At 43.3% G+C, this 15,926-nt stretch overlaps 1 protein-coding gene and 1 pseudogene across 1 annotated transcript in view; one reads left to right on the plus strand and one right to left on the minus strand.

The window, feature by feature from the left end:
• The window catches only part of LOC126469563 (uncharacterized), a 635,094-nt gene that overhangs the window by 580,754 nt on the left and 38,414 nt on the right, over window positions 1–15,926 (plus strand). Inside the window, exon 9 of the mRNA XM_050096682.1 lies at window positions 4,433–4,513. Within this exon, the coding sequence (XP_049952639.1) occupies window positions 4,433–4,513 (81 nt within the window). The remainder of the gene's footprint in view (window positions 1–4,432; window positions 4,514–15,926) is intronic.
• On the minus strand, window positions 14,113–14,230 carry LOC126472173 (5S ribosomal RNA; annotated as a pseudogene).

A 15,926-nucleotide genomic window follows, 5' to 3' on the forward strand; every position in this document is an offset into this window, starting at 1 on the left:
TTTGAATTTCATTGCTGTTTTTATAGAATAGCACTGAAATTCAACAGGAAAAAAGTATGTTAGGACCATAAAATGACATAATTAATCATTTGAGAGAATTTCCAGAAAACAGTCAACTACCCTATTGCTGAAAGGTTCAAAGAAAACTTGAGTCTAATTTCAGACACGTACCCGACTCACACAATTACTTTTGGTGATGACTTCAATGGATCCTCGATATGTTGGCGAAAATATATGTTTGAATCCGGAGGTACACGTAAAACATCATTCGCATTCTCTGAAAATAACTTCGAGCAATTCGTTCACGATCCCCCACTCGAATAGTAAACGGTTGTTGAAAGGCACTTGATATCTTAGCAACAAATAATCCTAAGCTAATAGCAAGCATCAAAACGGATAGAGGGATTAGTGCACACACATTTGTCGTAGCGAAACTGAATGCCGTAACCCAAATCCACCAAAAATAAATGAAAATATATCTATTCAAAAAAGCAGATAAAAATTCGCTTGGCACCTTCCTGAGAGACAGTCTCCACTCCTTCAAAATTAAAAATGGTAAATATACACCAGATGTGGGGTGAATTCAAAGAAATAGTATCGGCAACAATTGAGGGATTTATACCAAATAAATTAACAAACGACGGAGAGCTCCTATGGTACATGAAACAGGTCAGAACACCGTTTCAGAAATAACGAAAAAAGCCTGCCAAATTTCAACGAATGCAAAATCTCCAAGATCTTTTACAGAAGCTCGAAATTTAGCGCGAACTTCAATGCGAAATGCTTATAACAGTTTCCACAACGAAACTCTGTTTTGAAACCTGGAAGAAGATCCAAAGAAATTCTGTTCATGTGTAAAGTACGCTAGCGGCAAGACAATTAGTGCCTTCTCTGTCTGACAGAAATGAAAATACTATCGATGACAGTGCTGCTAAAGCAGAGGTACTAAACACATCCTTCCGAAATTCCATCCCCATAGAAGACGAAGTAAATATTCAACAAATTTCCTTGGAGTAGTGAAGCAACTTAAATCATTTAATAAAAGCAAGTCTTCCGGTCCAGACTGTATACCAATTAGGTTCCTTTGAGAGAATGCTGATACAATAGCTCCCTGCTTAACCATCATATACAGCCGCTCGTACGATGAAAGATCCGTATCCAATTACTGGAAAGTTGCACAGGTCACACCAATATTGAAGAAAGGCAATTTCAAATTGATTCCGTATTTATAGATTTCCAGAAGGCTTTTGGCACCGTACCTCACAAGTAGCTTGTAATCAAATTGCGTTCTTATGGAACATCGTCTCAGTTACGCGACTGCAGTCGTGATTTCCTGTCAGAGAGGTCACAGTTCGTAATAATAGACGGAAAGTAGTGGAGTAAAACTAGTGATTTCTTGCGTTCACCAAGGTAGTGTTATAGGCCCGCTACTGTTCCCCATCTTTATAAACGATTTGGCATACAATCTGAGCAGTCGTCTTGTTTGCAGACGATACTGTGGTTTATTGCCTTGTAAGGTCGTCATAATATGGAAAGCTATTGCAAAATGGTTTAGATAATATATCAGTATGGTGCGAAAATTGGCAATTGACCCTAAATAATGAAATGTCTGAGGTCACCCTCATGAGTACTAAAAGAAGCCCGTTAACCTTCGGTTACACGATAAACCAGTCAAATATGAAGGGCGTAAATTCAACTAAATACATATGAATTACGGTAACGAACAACGTGAATTTGAAAGGACACACAGAAAATGTTCTGGTGAAGGCGAACCAAAGACTGCGTTTTATTGGAGGAATAGTTACAGGAAGCAACAGATCTATAAAAGAGACTGCTCACAATACGCTTGTCCGTTCTCTTTTTGAGTACAGCTGCGCGGTGTGCGATCCTTACCAGGTAGGATTAACGGAGTAATTCGAGAAACTTCAAAGAAGGGCAGCATATTTTGTATTATCGCGAAACAGGGGAGAGAGTGTCAGGGACATGATACAGGATTTGGGGTAGACATCTTAAAAACAAAGGCGTTTCTCGTTGCGGCGGGATCTTCTCATGAAATTTCAATCATCAGCTTTCTCCTCCGAATGCGAAGATATTTTGTTGACGCCGATCTATACAGGGAGAAGGGATCATCATAATAAAATAAGGAGAAACAGAGTTCGCACCGAAAGAAATACGTGTCCATTTTTTCCGCGTGGTGTTTGAGAGTGGAATAATAGAGAATTACTGTGAACGTGGTTCGATGAAGCCTCTCCCAGGCACTTAAATGTGATCTGCAGAGTACCCATGCAGATGTTCTACACGTTTAAGTTTGTGATTCTGCACTGCCTCACTAACTCGTTTCCGTAAATACACTATGTGACCAAAACTATCCGGACACCTGGCTGAAAATGACGTAAAAATTCGTGGCGCCCTCCATCGGTAATGCTCGAACTCAGTATGGTGTTGGCCCACCCTTAGCCTTGATGGCAGCTTTCACTCTCGCAGACATACGTTCAATTATGTGCCGGAAGATTTCTTGGGGAATGGCAGCCCATCCTTCACGCAGTACTGTACTGAGGAGAGGTATTGATGTCGGTCGGCGAGGCCTGGCACGAAGTCGGCGTTCTAAAACATCCCAAAGGTGTTCTATAGGATTCAGGTCAGGACTCTGTGCTGGCCAGTCCATTGCAGGGATGTTATTGTCGTGTAACCACTCCGCCACAGCCGTGTATTATGAACAGGTGCTCGATCATGTTGAAAGATGCAATCGCCATTGCTCTTCAACAGTGGGAAGCAAGAAGATGCTTAAAACATCAATGTAGGCCTATGCTGTGATACTGCCAGGCAAAACAAGGGGTGCAAGCCCCCTCCATGAAAAACATGACCACACCATAACACCACCGCTTCTGAATTTTACTGTTGGTTCTATACACACTGATAGATGTCGTTCACCGCGCATTCGCCATACCCACACCCTGCCATCGGATCGCCACGTTATGTACCGTGATTCGTCACTCCACACAACGTTTTCGCACTGTTAACTCGTCCAATGTTTACGCTCCTAACACCAAACGACGCTTCGTTTGGCATTTTCTGGATGATGTGAGGCTTATGAGCAGCCGCTCGACCATGAAATCCAAGTTTTCTCACCTCTCGCATGACTGTTATAGTACATACAGTGGATCCTGATGCAGTTTGGAATTCCTGGGCGATGCTCTGGATAGATGTCTGCCTATTACACTTTACGACCCTCTTCAACTGTCGGCAGGTTCGAATCCTGCCTCGGGCATGGATGTGTGTGATGTCCTCAAGTTAGTTAGGTTTAACTAGTTCTAAGTTCTAGGGGACTGATGACCTCAGATGTTAAGTCCCATAGTGCTCAGAGCCAACCCTTCGAAACCTCCATCAGCAGTTTCCTAAATTTTGTTCTGTTTTGTTGTTGTGAACATGACGCTGTGTTTTGTGCAGAGTTTGTAAATATTACTCATATTACATATTTAAGTTCAGTGTAACATATAACAACTATTTCGAGGATATTGTTAATTCTTCATTACAAGGTTTTATGGTGAGTAAAATTCTGTAAAAACTAGTACGTAAGGTGTGGACAATTATGCTATATTTCATTGGTCGTTCACCATTTTGTACCTTGAAACGGAAGGAAGTGTTCTACAACGGAACACGTGAAATGTGTAAATGAATTGAGTTTCTTTAACGACCTAACAATTTTCCGTGTCTTGAAACTGTAAATTTGTGTTAGCTGCCAATAGCTTCTGTTTCTTATATGTTTTTAACCTGTAACTGGTTTTTGATAATATTTCTTCTTAAATTGATTTTAGTTGCTTCTTAATTTAATTTCATTTACTCGCTATCGGTGTGTAGTAGAGAAATAAAGTAACACATAGTCTAATAAAAACAGTGCTGACAATACTTCCTTGGTTGTAACACTTTTAAATTTGAGTTCAATTTGTTCCTCGGTACATGGTTTTGTAACGTGAACAGTTTTTCACATTTTGTATAATCTTACTTTTCTGAAATAATTTTAATAATTTCAGAAGAAGACTACAGCACACATAAAGTAAGTGTTACCATTTTAAAATGGATTAAGAAAATATGATAAACTCCTATTACAGATCTGACTAGGGGCGAAAGTCTAAAAGTGTCCCAATGTACAACACTCTAACAAACTACGTGTAGCATTGAACAAACAGTTGCAATAACGTTGTATTTGCGTTAGAGGAAGAACAATTGCCAATCGAATTAAGTCTTCTTTACCTAACAAAGTTATGGCTGTTTAAACAAGTCCTTCAGAATAATCACCATTCTTCTACTTTATATTGTGCCAGTCATTATGGTTATCATTATTGAACCCGATATGTTTCCGGTCCCATTTACAATTTTCTATCTGCAGTGGTCACTGAAAAGAGAATGGTGACCGTACCTTTTCATGTTTCAGGAGGCCATTCTCGGAGGCCAGAGGATGCTTGCTCTGTGTCTCACTTCAACAAATCGTCTCTTCCGTACGTCACTCTTGTCAGTAAGTATACCGCAGCAGCATCATTTGGTGGATACTTCAGACCTGGGCATTAAATACTTGTATATCAATTTGTCAAACATGTCTTGTTTGCTGCGTTCCATAGTTCTGGATCGGCAGAGGTCTGTTAACGATCAGAGTATTGGGAAACTTGCGTTCTGTCCCCTTCCATTACCAACGTTACAGACCCAACAATAGCAAATCTGTGTGCGGAGCTCGAATAAAACAACTTTGTGATTAACAAATTGTAGTGGTGAGAGACACTGTTGCCAGTGTGCAGCCAATAGGCCTGTAAAAATAACGGCTACGTTATTCTAAAAGTCCATCGCTGTCGCTGTCGCCTAGGGAAGGGGTACTTCCGGGCGACCATCAGCTTGCTAGCGGGCAGACGTATGTCGAGTAGGCTACCCGTCAGGCGACTATAATGCATGCGTTCTGCGCATGCGATGGCCCACCAGCACCAAGGAGGCTTTGCTGCGGGTAGGCTGTCTGACCGCGTTATCAACTATTTGTCCACCTGCGTTCGTGGATGCCAGGGTGCCCGCCGGTGGGCACGCGAACTGGAGCAGCCCGTTACGAAGTAATCGCCATTCGTTACTGTCGTTCTAATCACGCCTGACTCTATACGCACTGTTGGCGGTGTTCTGTGACTGGCTGATGGAGAAAAAATCGTACGGACGTCAGATTTGATCTCGTCATTCTGAAGATAACGTTTCGTATTTTGTGTTTTTTTTGTTTGTTTGTTATATTTTGCGTCCAATGAAAAAAACGTTGTTTCCAGCAGTCAGTGCATCGAACATCCATCAAAAAACTCTTCGTTTTGGGTACGATTTGTTAAAATTCAGTGGCAGAATACAGGATGATGCAGCTAAGACCTCAAATATATTCAGAGGGTGTAAACATATCGGGATGGGGTTTAAACATATCGCACTGTTGTTTTCGCTATGTTATGACGGACAGTGGGGTGAATGTTCTGCCCTGCAAGTAATTTTAAATGTTTTAGATGCAGAATTATGACGCAAATTTGTTTTTTCCATAGGCATTACGTCAGTTTTTTCGTAACCCTGAAAAGGGCCGTCGTTGATGACTACAGTGACATAATGTGTGTGGAACTTTATCAAATAGTTATAAGACAACATCACAGCAAACCACTGACCGCTGTCAGGAGAAGTGGTCCCACATCATCTGCCGTACTGTACCAAATGTAAGCTGACACGCAACTGAGGTATGGGTCGTTTATTTTGCTAGGCACCTGAAACTCAGCATTCTGTGCTCTGTTGTTGTAACTATGCAAACTTCCACAATATGGCCGACAGTCGAAAACGGGCTATGGTTTTCCTTTATGGTGAAACCAGTCAAACTGTTATAGCAGCAGTGTAGTTGTATTCTGAAAGGTCTCTAATAGTGGCAAGCCCTCACGGTCCTTGGAAACGTTATTAACGAAACAAAATTCAAGAAAACTGGAAATATGAAGAATAAAATGTACCAAGAACAGCAGCTTGTGGAGGAAATGCAGCTAACACTTTAGCAGTGGCGATACACAATCCACATGCCACTAAAAGCGGCTTGAATGTATATGTGGGATCAGCCACAGGAGTGTTCTGCGAAGATTACACTCGAACACATTTCATCCTTTCCCCATTTCACTCCATCAACTGCTTCATGGCAACGACGTTCCAAATCGGTTAAAGTTATTCCAAAGTTATGCAGTTTATTTACACAAGATCTTGTTTGTGGATGAAACATTATATAGAGCCGCGCGGTATAGGGCGCCTTTCCACGGTTCGCGCGCTACTCCCCCCGACGGAGGTTCGAGTCCTCGCTCGGGCATGGGTGTGTGTGTTGTCCTTTGCGTAAGTTAGTTTAAGTTAGGTTAAGTAGTGTGTAAGCCTAGGGACCGATGACCTCAGCAGTTTGGTCCCATAGGTACTTACCACTTATTTCCATCATTTAGAATACATGAACAAATCAATCTTTGAATATGCACTACTAGCCATTTCCAGACCCACGTTGGATGAGATAAGTGCATAAGTTACAGACTTCGCTATTAGTGTATGGTTTTCAAGAATCGCATCATTGTCTCCTGTTTTATTGGATGAGGTTGTAAATAGTCGCAAGTACTTACAGTTCAGTCGGCCGCGGTGGACAAGCGGTTCTAGGCGCTTCAGTCCGGAACCGCGCGACTGCTACGGTCGCAGGTTCGAATCCTGCCTCGGGCATGGATGTGTGTGATGTCCTTAGGTTAGTTAGGTTTAAGTAGTTCTAAGTTCTAGGGGACTGATGACCTCAGATGTTAAGTCCCATAGTGCTCAGAGCCATTTGAACGTACAGTTCGTAACAGATACCCTGTCAGTGTTACTGAAACACATTACACTGGACATGTGGGACCAACGTGGTGAATTTTTTGTCCATTCCACACAGATAATTGTAAGGGGCCATTAAAACGTTTCCGTACGAAGGCATAGCTGTAGCGTATATGCTACATAGCTCGACTCCGTTGTGGTATGTAAGCCCATTCACTCTGCGATTGTAGATACTAGTTTATCCAACAAAAGCTGCGTTGACGAAACTTCGACTAAATACCTACCACGCAAGGGCTAAGTAACTCCAGTCCACCGCGGCAGCAGCTGAAAGTTGGTTAAACTACCGAGCGTTCGGGATTCTTCCATGACTCGTTTGAAAAAATGTCTAAAATTTCCTTTAAGTTAGTTTATTGTCTTTAAAACACGGAAAATGGCTATCAAGTCCTTATTTAACACCTCAGCATCAGTTATGCAATGTTACTAACTGTCTCTGTGACAAGTTCACACCCGAAAGCAGCCATTTAGTCCTACACGATATTTTGAACGTCATAAACAGTCACTGACCCATGACTACTTGCGAGTTAACACATTCAGTCGTTCAGTGTGCTTCTTGTAAAGAAGTGCTCGCTATAATGTCTCATAATCTGCACGAAACACGCCACACTGAGTTTTTGGACGACGTGAAATGTTCACACGCGAATATCTTCTATAATAAACCACTCGCAAAGCTCAGACTTTCACAAATTACTCAACACTGGAAACAGATTTCGTCAGTGACACGAGAACCATTCAAACGTGCAAATTTATTCACTTTGGTGCAAATTTAATCAGCGCGGTTTCACGTAGGTGTGTAGAGTCTGCTACAGAACGACTATCTGGACTCGTAGGACTGAGGCATAAAGCCTTACTCAAATGCGCGGTAATTGTTGAATTCCTATTGGCAGCCAGTTAGATCATCACGAGCACTTCTATACTCGCGGAATTTCAAATGTCAGCCAATCGGATTACACAAGTAATTTTGATTAGAAATTCCGTAATTCCGAAACTAAATAAAATTTAATGAAAACAAAATACGATTCCTTTCCACAAAATAAATTACTAAAAATTTAATACTTAACGCCCCTTCTGGCTGCCTTTTACAAAATCAAGCTCACTCGGACATACGTCACAAATTCCCCTCTTGCACAACAATTTTCTCACGCATACAGTTACATAGTTCTATTAAAATATCACATTCTCACTTTATATATGACCTTCATTCAGCCTCTGTGTCTCCAAAACACTCACACAACCAAAACACGATAAAATAATAATTTTCCAAAGTACTTTTAATTAGGTCTGAAATATATGATAACGAAACCAAAGAAAATTCCAGAAAATTGGATTATACGAACCTATCCTCTTGGTTGTAGTTTCAATTGATATTATACATGAATACATTACAGTCTCTAACTCCGTTCCACAGTGCCAGCACGGTTATTATGTGTTTTAGGTAAAAACTTATATCTCCGAAAGCGCCGAAGTTATTGATTTACAATTTTAACTGCATGGTTGTGTTATCCACAGAATTTGGTATACAAAGTACGAAAAAGATCGATTAATATTCAATAGTACTTCTTCAGACTCATAGAGCGTATGTGTAACGTATTGCACACAGCGTTAAGCAAGTACACGGCTCGCTGGGCTCAGTAGCCAGCGTCAGAACCAAATCTGTTCTCCTCCCGGCTCCAAGGCAAGCTACGCTTTCCATACAAGATGCCCGCCTGCTTAGCTGAGTGGTTACGTGCTTGCCTACCATGCAGCGGGCCCGGTTTTGATTCCCGGCCGGGTTGGAGATTTTCTCCGCTCGTGGACTGGGTGTTGTGATGTCCTCATCATCAATTCATCCTCATCACCGGCACGCGGGTCGCCCAATGTGGCGTCGACTGTAATAAGACTGGTGTTCGGCGGCCGAACATCCCCGGATGGGGCCTCCCGGCCGGCAATGTCATACGATCATTCATTTTCCATGCAAGATGACAATTCGTAGCTGGCCGCTTTGACCTAGCGGCTCTAGGCGCTTCAGTCCGGAACCGCGCTGCCGCTACGGTCGCAGGTTCGAATCCTGCCTCGGGCATGGATGTGTGTGATGTACTTAGGTTAGTTAGGTTTAAGTAGTTCTAAGTCTAGGGGACTGATGACCTCAGATGTTAAGTTCCATAGTACTAGGATCCATTTGATTTGACAATTGTCCGCAGCTCGTGGTCGTGCGGTAGCGCTCTCGCTTCCCACGCCCGGGTTCCGGGGTTCGATTCCCGGCGGGGTCAGGGATTTTGTCTGCCTCGGATGACTGGGTGTTGTGTGATGTCCTTAGGTTAGTTAGGTTTAAGTAGTTCTAAGTTCTAGCGGACTGATGACCATAGATGTTAAGTCGCATAGTGCTCAGAGCCATTTGAACCATTTGACAATTCGTAATAATTTGCTGCGTTACAGTGCGTGTGGCAAATGCAGAACCGTGAACGGTGGCGATATTATTACAATTGCGCCCAAACAGGACCAACGTGCTGTTATTCTTTTCTTGGCTACCGAAGGATAAACACTAGTAGACATGCATCAGAGAATGAGTAATGTGCATCGCCCATCACCGTTGTGGTATGGTGTGCCAAGTTGTGATTCGACACAAGACGCCGGTCGATCTGGGAGGCCAGCCCCATCCATTACGCCAACTCAAATGGGTGGCACTGACTTCAGTCCCTTAAAAAAGGTTTGGAAGGGTCGACGATTCATGTCGAGCGAGGATGTGCGGCAGGTAGTTACGAACTTTATCATACAACAGGACATGGTAGTGTATCGGTAGGATGATTGCCTCAATGCTCGTGGCGATTTTGCCTGATTGGCATAACGATTTTCGAGTGTACAGCTTTCGAACTTAAACTTTTTCTTCGCTGATTATGCATATCTTTTTAACAGAACTTTTGGAGGCTGCTGGCTCAGTAGCTCTGAAAATACGAAATGGCACGTACGCTCGCCAGGCTTGGACTCTACTGGACTTTTATCTGCGGAGAAGATTAAAACAAGAGGTCTGTGAGGAAAACCCACGACTCCTGAAGACATGAAATGACGTATAACGTGGACCTGTGTCCATACGAAATTCAAGGTGCAGAATTGCATGTCCAAGGTCAACCTTTTGAGCGCGCGGTATGAGTGTATTAATAATATACACACATATAGTACCTGACGTACGTGTTTCCATACATTTCGTACAGGAAGCCAGACATTAGCAAGATCTCTTCTCCTGAGAGCGAGGCAATGGTTTGCGGACGGTGTTATCTTGTTACTGTTTGCTCAAGTCCATACATGTTGTGTCCCTGAACTCTTCTTCGAAGGCTTTTTTCTGATGCCTCAGAAGAAAAGTATACAGTTGGATTTAAAGGAAAATCGATGTCATGATTCAGTACCAAAAAATATTAAAAATTACTTGTATAGGTCAGAAAATTACCTACATTGCGCGCTATAACTTAAAGAAAAACGCACCTCACTAAATTTACTCCTTCTGGATGTACGCTCATGTGCACAAACATTACGATCACTGCCCACTGCGAGACTGAATGCCGCCCTGATGACGACGCAGCCACGTGGCGCCGCAATGAAAGTATATAGGGTGTCCCAGTATGTTGCGACAAACTTCGAGGGGTTTTAGAGGGTGTCTTGAGAAACAAATCGATGGCAGGAAGCCGTGTCCGGAAACGTCATCTAACGACGCTACAGAATGGTGAAGTCATAGGTCGCCAGCGCCTGTCACTAGGCCACCCTTTCGGCAGCAAACGTGACTGTACGCTGACGGACCGTAAGCGGAACGTCTATCAATATCGTTCGTTATTCAGTGATCGCGACTGACTGGCAAGATCACCAGTGGAGATGATGGAGCTAGCTGCTTCATAGAAAGGTCTTGTCTCCTACGAATGCGATACTCTGTTGCCTCAGTGAAAGAATTTTCCAGACACGAGTTTCCATCCGCCGTTTATATTCCTCCTGTATAGCGAAAGACATTGGAGATTTTAGAGGTTTCAAGAAGGAAAATAAACTTTGGATGGAAACCCATGTCCTAAAACGTCATCCACCGAGGCAACAGACTATAGCTTTCATAGGAGACAAGGCTTTTGTACGCAGCAGCTAGCTCCATCTTTTCCACCACTGACGATGGTGGCAATCAGTCGCTATCACCGAATAATAAACAGCATTACGAGACGTTCCGACTGTGCTCCGTCAGCGTACAAAATCACGTTTGCTGCCGAAGGGGTGGCTTAGTGGCTGGCGCTACCGCCGGCGCCTATACCTTCGAAACTCTGTAACGTCGTTAGATGACATTTCCGAACACGGGTGTCTATCCTCGATTTGTTGCGCGAGACACCCTCTACAAGCTCTAGAAGTTCGTTGCAACATTTCTGGGACACCCTGTACAAGCAGAGCATATGAATAAGGATACGAAATGACGACGATACAGACCAGAAGTGGAGAAATACACTGACATAAGTGACACTGACAAAGGGCAAACTGTTTTGGCGCGGCACCTGGAACAAGCATCTCGGAAACTGCGAATGGTAAATCAGGTTGTTTGCCCGCCTGCTTCTGTCCTGAGCATCTGTGAGAAGTGGTTCAAGTACGGTGAAACCACATGCAGGTAACAAGATGTTTGACGTCCACGCCTCATACCAAATCAGATGGGGCCTGAAGATGGTGCCGATGAGGCTCCGAAACTGTTTGTCAAAACAGAACGTGGAGGTAGGAGGTTTGCCCGCTCTGTAAAGCAGGGTAGGCGGCAATCAGTGGTAGATCTGACGACAGAGTACAATACTTGTGCAGGGACAAGTGCGTTGAAGCACACCGTTCAGCGCGCAATGTCGAACAGGTAGCTCCACAGCAAATGACCCCTACGTGCTCCCACGTTGACTAAACGACAGCCGACCGCAGTGGCTGAGCGGTTCTTGGCGCTTCAGTCCGGAACCGCGCGACTGCTACGGTCGCAGGTTCGAATCCTGCCTCGGGCATGGATGTGTGTGATGTCCTTAGGTTAGTTAGTTTTAAGTAGTTCTATGTTCTAGGGGACTGATGACTTCATATATTAAATCCCATAGTGCTCAGAGCCATTTGAAACATTTTAACTAAACGACATCGTCATGGGCACCACAGCCGTACTTCAGGGTCTGCAGACGTCTGGGCTGAACTTGTGGTGCAGGCCTACTGGGGATAAATTTGTAATAACTAAGCAATAAAAAATTGCATTTCAGGGCAAATTTTGGCAGCAGAAGTCTATAGGGCATCACTTAAGGTTCTCCATTTACGTTTACAAAATTTTACTACCCTCTTTATGATTTAATGAACTGATGAGGTTAAGAAATGAGAAGAATTGAAATCATTAAACCATTCAACATGACTTATCAACGGCTATGGACAACCATGCAATATTTAAAAAAAGAGCAAAAAGCTGAAGTTCATGTCCATACGAAAATTAGTACGCTGTTTGAGTTTAAAAAAGAACAGATTGTAGCTCTAAGCAAACATATTTGTTGAGCAAATGCCAGATAACGAATGAGATGCAACAAAAACCAAATTTTAAAAACACTTAATTCAGTTACAGTACTTTTCAGCAGTATCTTATTAACGAATAAAGTTACTTGAAAATGGTTTTCCACAGCTTCACGAGCTGAAGAATCCGGGTCTCACGACAGGAATTTAAATAAAATTTTGAGTTTTTTCTGGTATGAAACGAATTATGGAAGAAATTGGCTTTCCGCAAGATCAAACTTACTTCAAACTAAAATTCCGTTAACCATTTTTTGAAAAGTCTTAATGATATTGTCACCTGAAGTGCCACGTGTTGGATGGGGTGACTGGGAATTTGACGCGAGGCAGAGCGGAGTTTCAGAGGCGGATGCTGACTTGGTTCGTAACAGCTGTTAACTGAACAATTTAGCTTAATAATCCCATGCAAAAAATAATATTTCTGTCTTTCACGATTATAACAGGACCCGCACCAAATTATTAACACAATTACTATTTTTATATTAAATGTTTGTGGTGCGAGCCCATGGCCGCATGCTAGATAGCCTGCGCAGTATATATGGCTATGGTGAGGACAGGATCAACGTGATTGGACCGTGGGTCACAGGAAACGTGTCACCTGGAAGGGTAAATAACGCTTCTAGTTACACTAGGTCGAGGGTCGCATCCGCGTATGCCATCATTCACGCGAACAGCTGTCCAAAACATACACCGCGCTGCGGACGCAGGCCTTATGGTTTAAGTAGTTCTAAGTCTAGGGGACTGATGACCTCAGATGTTAAGTACCATAGTGTTTAGAGCCATTTGAGATACTTGGGCCATGTACTCCAACCGGAGCTTGCTCCCACGCGAGGAGCCGCCGCGGCAAGCATATCACTTGGAGCCGTCCACTGATGCGAAACTGCCTGTAAATTCTGCCGCTCGACAATTGCCACCAAGTCTCTTGCCAGTCTTGGAAGCATTAGCTACGCGCCATTGAACAGTAGAGTTGTGACTCTGTCTGCATTAAGTTTGTGATTTGCATTGCTCCCTGGAATGCTGCGTACGCGTAAGAGACTTGGCCACGCTCTGGACCTATTGTTGGTTAGCCTTAAACTTCGTAAATGCCGCCAACATTGATCTTAGGGATCGCCTGTTGGTTCCACTGGTCTCTGCATCACCGCCAGAGTGATCATAAACTGTGTTCTACTTACGCAGAGTAGGGTAGAAAATGTGGGGCGATGTTATGCATTGGGAGACATTCGACTGGACTTCCATGGGACCTGTAGTAGTAATCGAATTCACCACGACAGCTGTGCACTACGTGAACATTACCGCGGAATACCTGGATCCCTTCATGCTTGATGTCTTCCCCGACAGCTTGGCATCGTCCAAAAGGATAACTGTTTGTCTCACAACGCCACAATTAAAAACAATGATATGAAGAGCGTGGTAGTTAACTCATGTTGATGTCTTGGCTGCCAAATTCTCCTGATTTGAAAACATCTTGGTCGCTATCGGCTTCCAGGTACACTCCTACAAACCACAAGCATGTAATTTGCGGGAATAGCGTAATCTGTGGGTAGACACTCCGTCTTCAGGCCACAAGTGGACCATCCGACCGCCGTGTCATCCTCAACTGAGGGTGCGGATAGGAGGGGCGTGTGGTCAGCACACCGCTCTCCCGCTTGTGATGATGGTTTTCTTTGACCGTAGCCGCTACTATTCGGTCGAGTAGCTCCTCAATTGGCATCACGAGGCTGAGTGCACCCAGAAAAATGGCAACAGCGCATGGCGGCCCGGGTGGTCACCCATCCAAGTGCCGGCCACGCCCGACAGCGCTTAACTTCGGTGATCGGACGGGAACGGGTGTATCCACTGCGGCAAGGCCTTTGCCCGTGGGTAGACACCTGCTGCCTCATAATTCCGGAAACCTACCAAGGCTTTACCGAATCCGTGGCAGGCTGAATCGCTGTAGTACTGCGTTCCTAAGGTGGACCAATACGCTATTAAGGAGGTGGTCATAATGTTTCGGCTCGTCAGTGTATATTTTGTGGCTTGTCAAAGCTGCCTAAGCCTATATAAAATGTTCCAGTCCTTTATCTTCCTGACTGGACTGTGCTTGTAGTTAAATCCAGTTACAGAGATTTCAGTTGCTTTGGTGGCTTACTTAGTGCGAATAACCTGTCACGAAGACTTAACTGTCAACTAAACCGTAATCCTACAACAGACTAGTCACTCGAGAAAGAATTATCCCCTCTACTGGACTGGAATTATATTTCCGTGTATTGCCTCTACAACGGACGCTGAAACTTTTGTCTACATTTGAAGGACGTTACACACAAACTAGTCACCGAGGACCTTACTCAAGACTGGACCTAAGTTTGTTACAAAACGTATGCCGAAGACTAAGTGTAAATGCTTTACAGCGTACATAATCTATCAAATGAGTTTATTCTTGTTACTGTGATGTGATTGTGTAAATAACTTTATTTATTGAATAGAATGTAATAGAAATTAAGTGCCGGGCTGCACTGTCAACTGTCCATTGTTCGATTCGCTGATGGTTCCGTGATTTTTTTCTACCACTTATCGCGCGTTTCACCTCTGGCAGTGTTTTGTTAATGTGAAAGAAGAATGCCAAACCTGTAAACTAGCTGCGTTATAACTTCGGAGGAAGGACGGGCATACTACCACCAATAGGACGACGCCTAGTCGCTAGTCAAAGTTCAGTATACGGATATACACTGCTGAGGTAATAGATCACTGACAGGAATGTTGTAGATGTACAGAGCGTCTCATTTATGTTGCCACCACAAATAGCTTTTTGTCCAGGAGCAAAATAAAAAATGTATCAAGCAAATGTTGTTTAGCTATTAGGGGAGCATTAACCGGCATGTTTGCCTTTCTTGTAATTTTGTTCGTTACGAAGACATGAACAGCAGTATGTCTCTTTTAAATAGCACCCTGTTTTATTTGCTAGTCCACTTCCTCTCGTCAAGTCTTTTCAGAAGCGTATCACAGTGTACCTTTCACGTAAACATGACGTTATAAGAAACGTAACAAAAAACTGACTTTGAGTCTCACGTGCTAGCATACAGTGCAGGTAACTAGGGTAACGTGACTCGACCACTTGCTGCAGTGACAGTAAACGGATAAAAACACAAGAAAAATGAACATTGGTCATTACTGTTCTGCTAACATATATTCTCCATAGCATTCCTACCTTCTCTTCGTTGGTGTACATTAGTACTCACACAAGAAACCGGTTGGCTAGATGACAGATGTTTCCACTTCTTTAGCGTCAGCTCTAGTACGTTTAGAGTGCGAGTGAATTGTTTCTGCGTATACTACGTTTTCCTGGCCTTCAAATTGTTGCCTATGATTATTCATCCATATATTAACGCCTCTAAGTGCCACTGATAATGAATGGGTATTTCATTATTTTCTTGTACCTTAGGTCGATGGTTCACATCTACCTACTCACGTTTTTTCCTTCAGAATTAAACTGTATGCAAATTGTTACCGTTGACCAAACGCGACAACGATGCTATCAAATTAAATGTTCATATCCGTTGCGTAAAGGCCCATCA

This window comes from Schistocerca serialis, chromosome 3, assembly GCF_023864345.2.
Source record: "Schistocerca serialis cubense isolate TAMUIC-IGC-003099 chromosome 3, iqSchSeri2.2, whole genome shotgun sequence".
Classification (NCBI taxonomy): Eukaryota; Metazoa; Arthropoda; class Insecta; order Orthoptera; family Acrididae; genus Schistocerca; species Schistocerca serialis.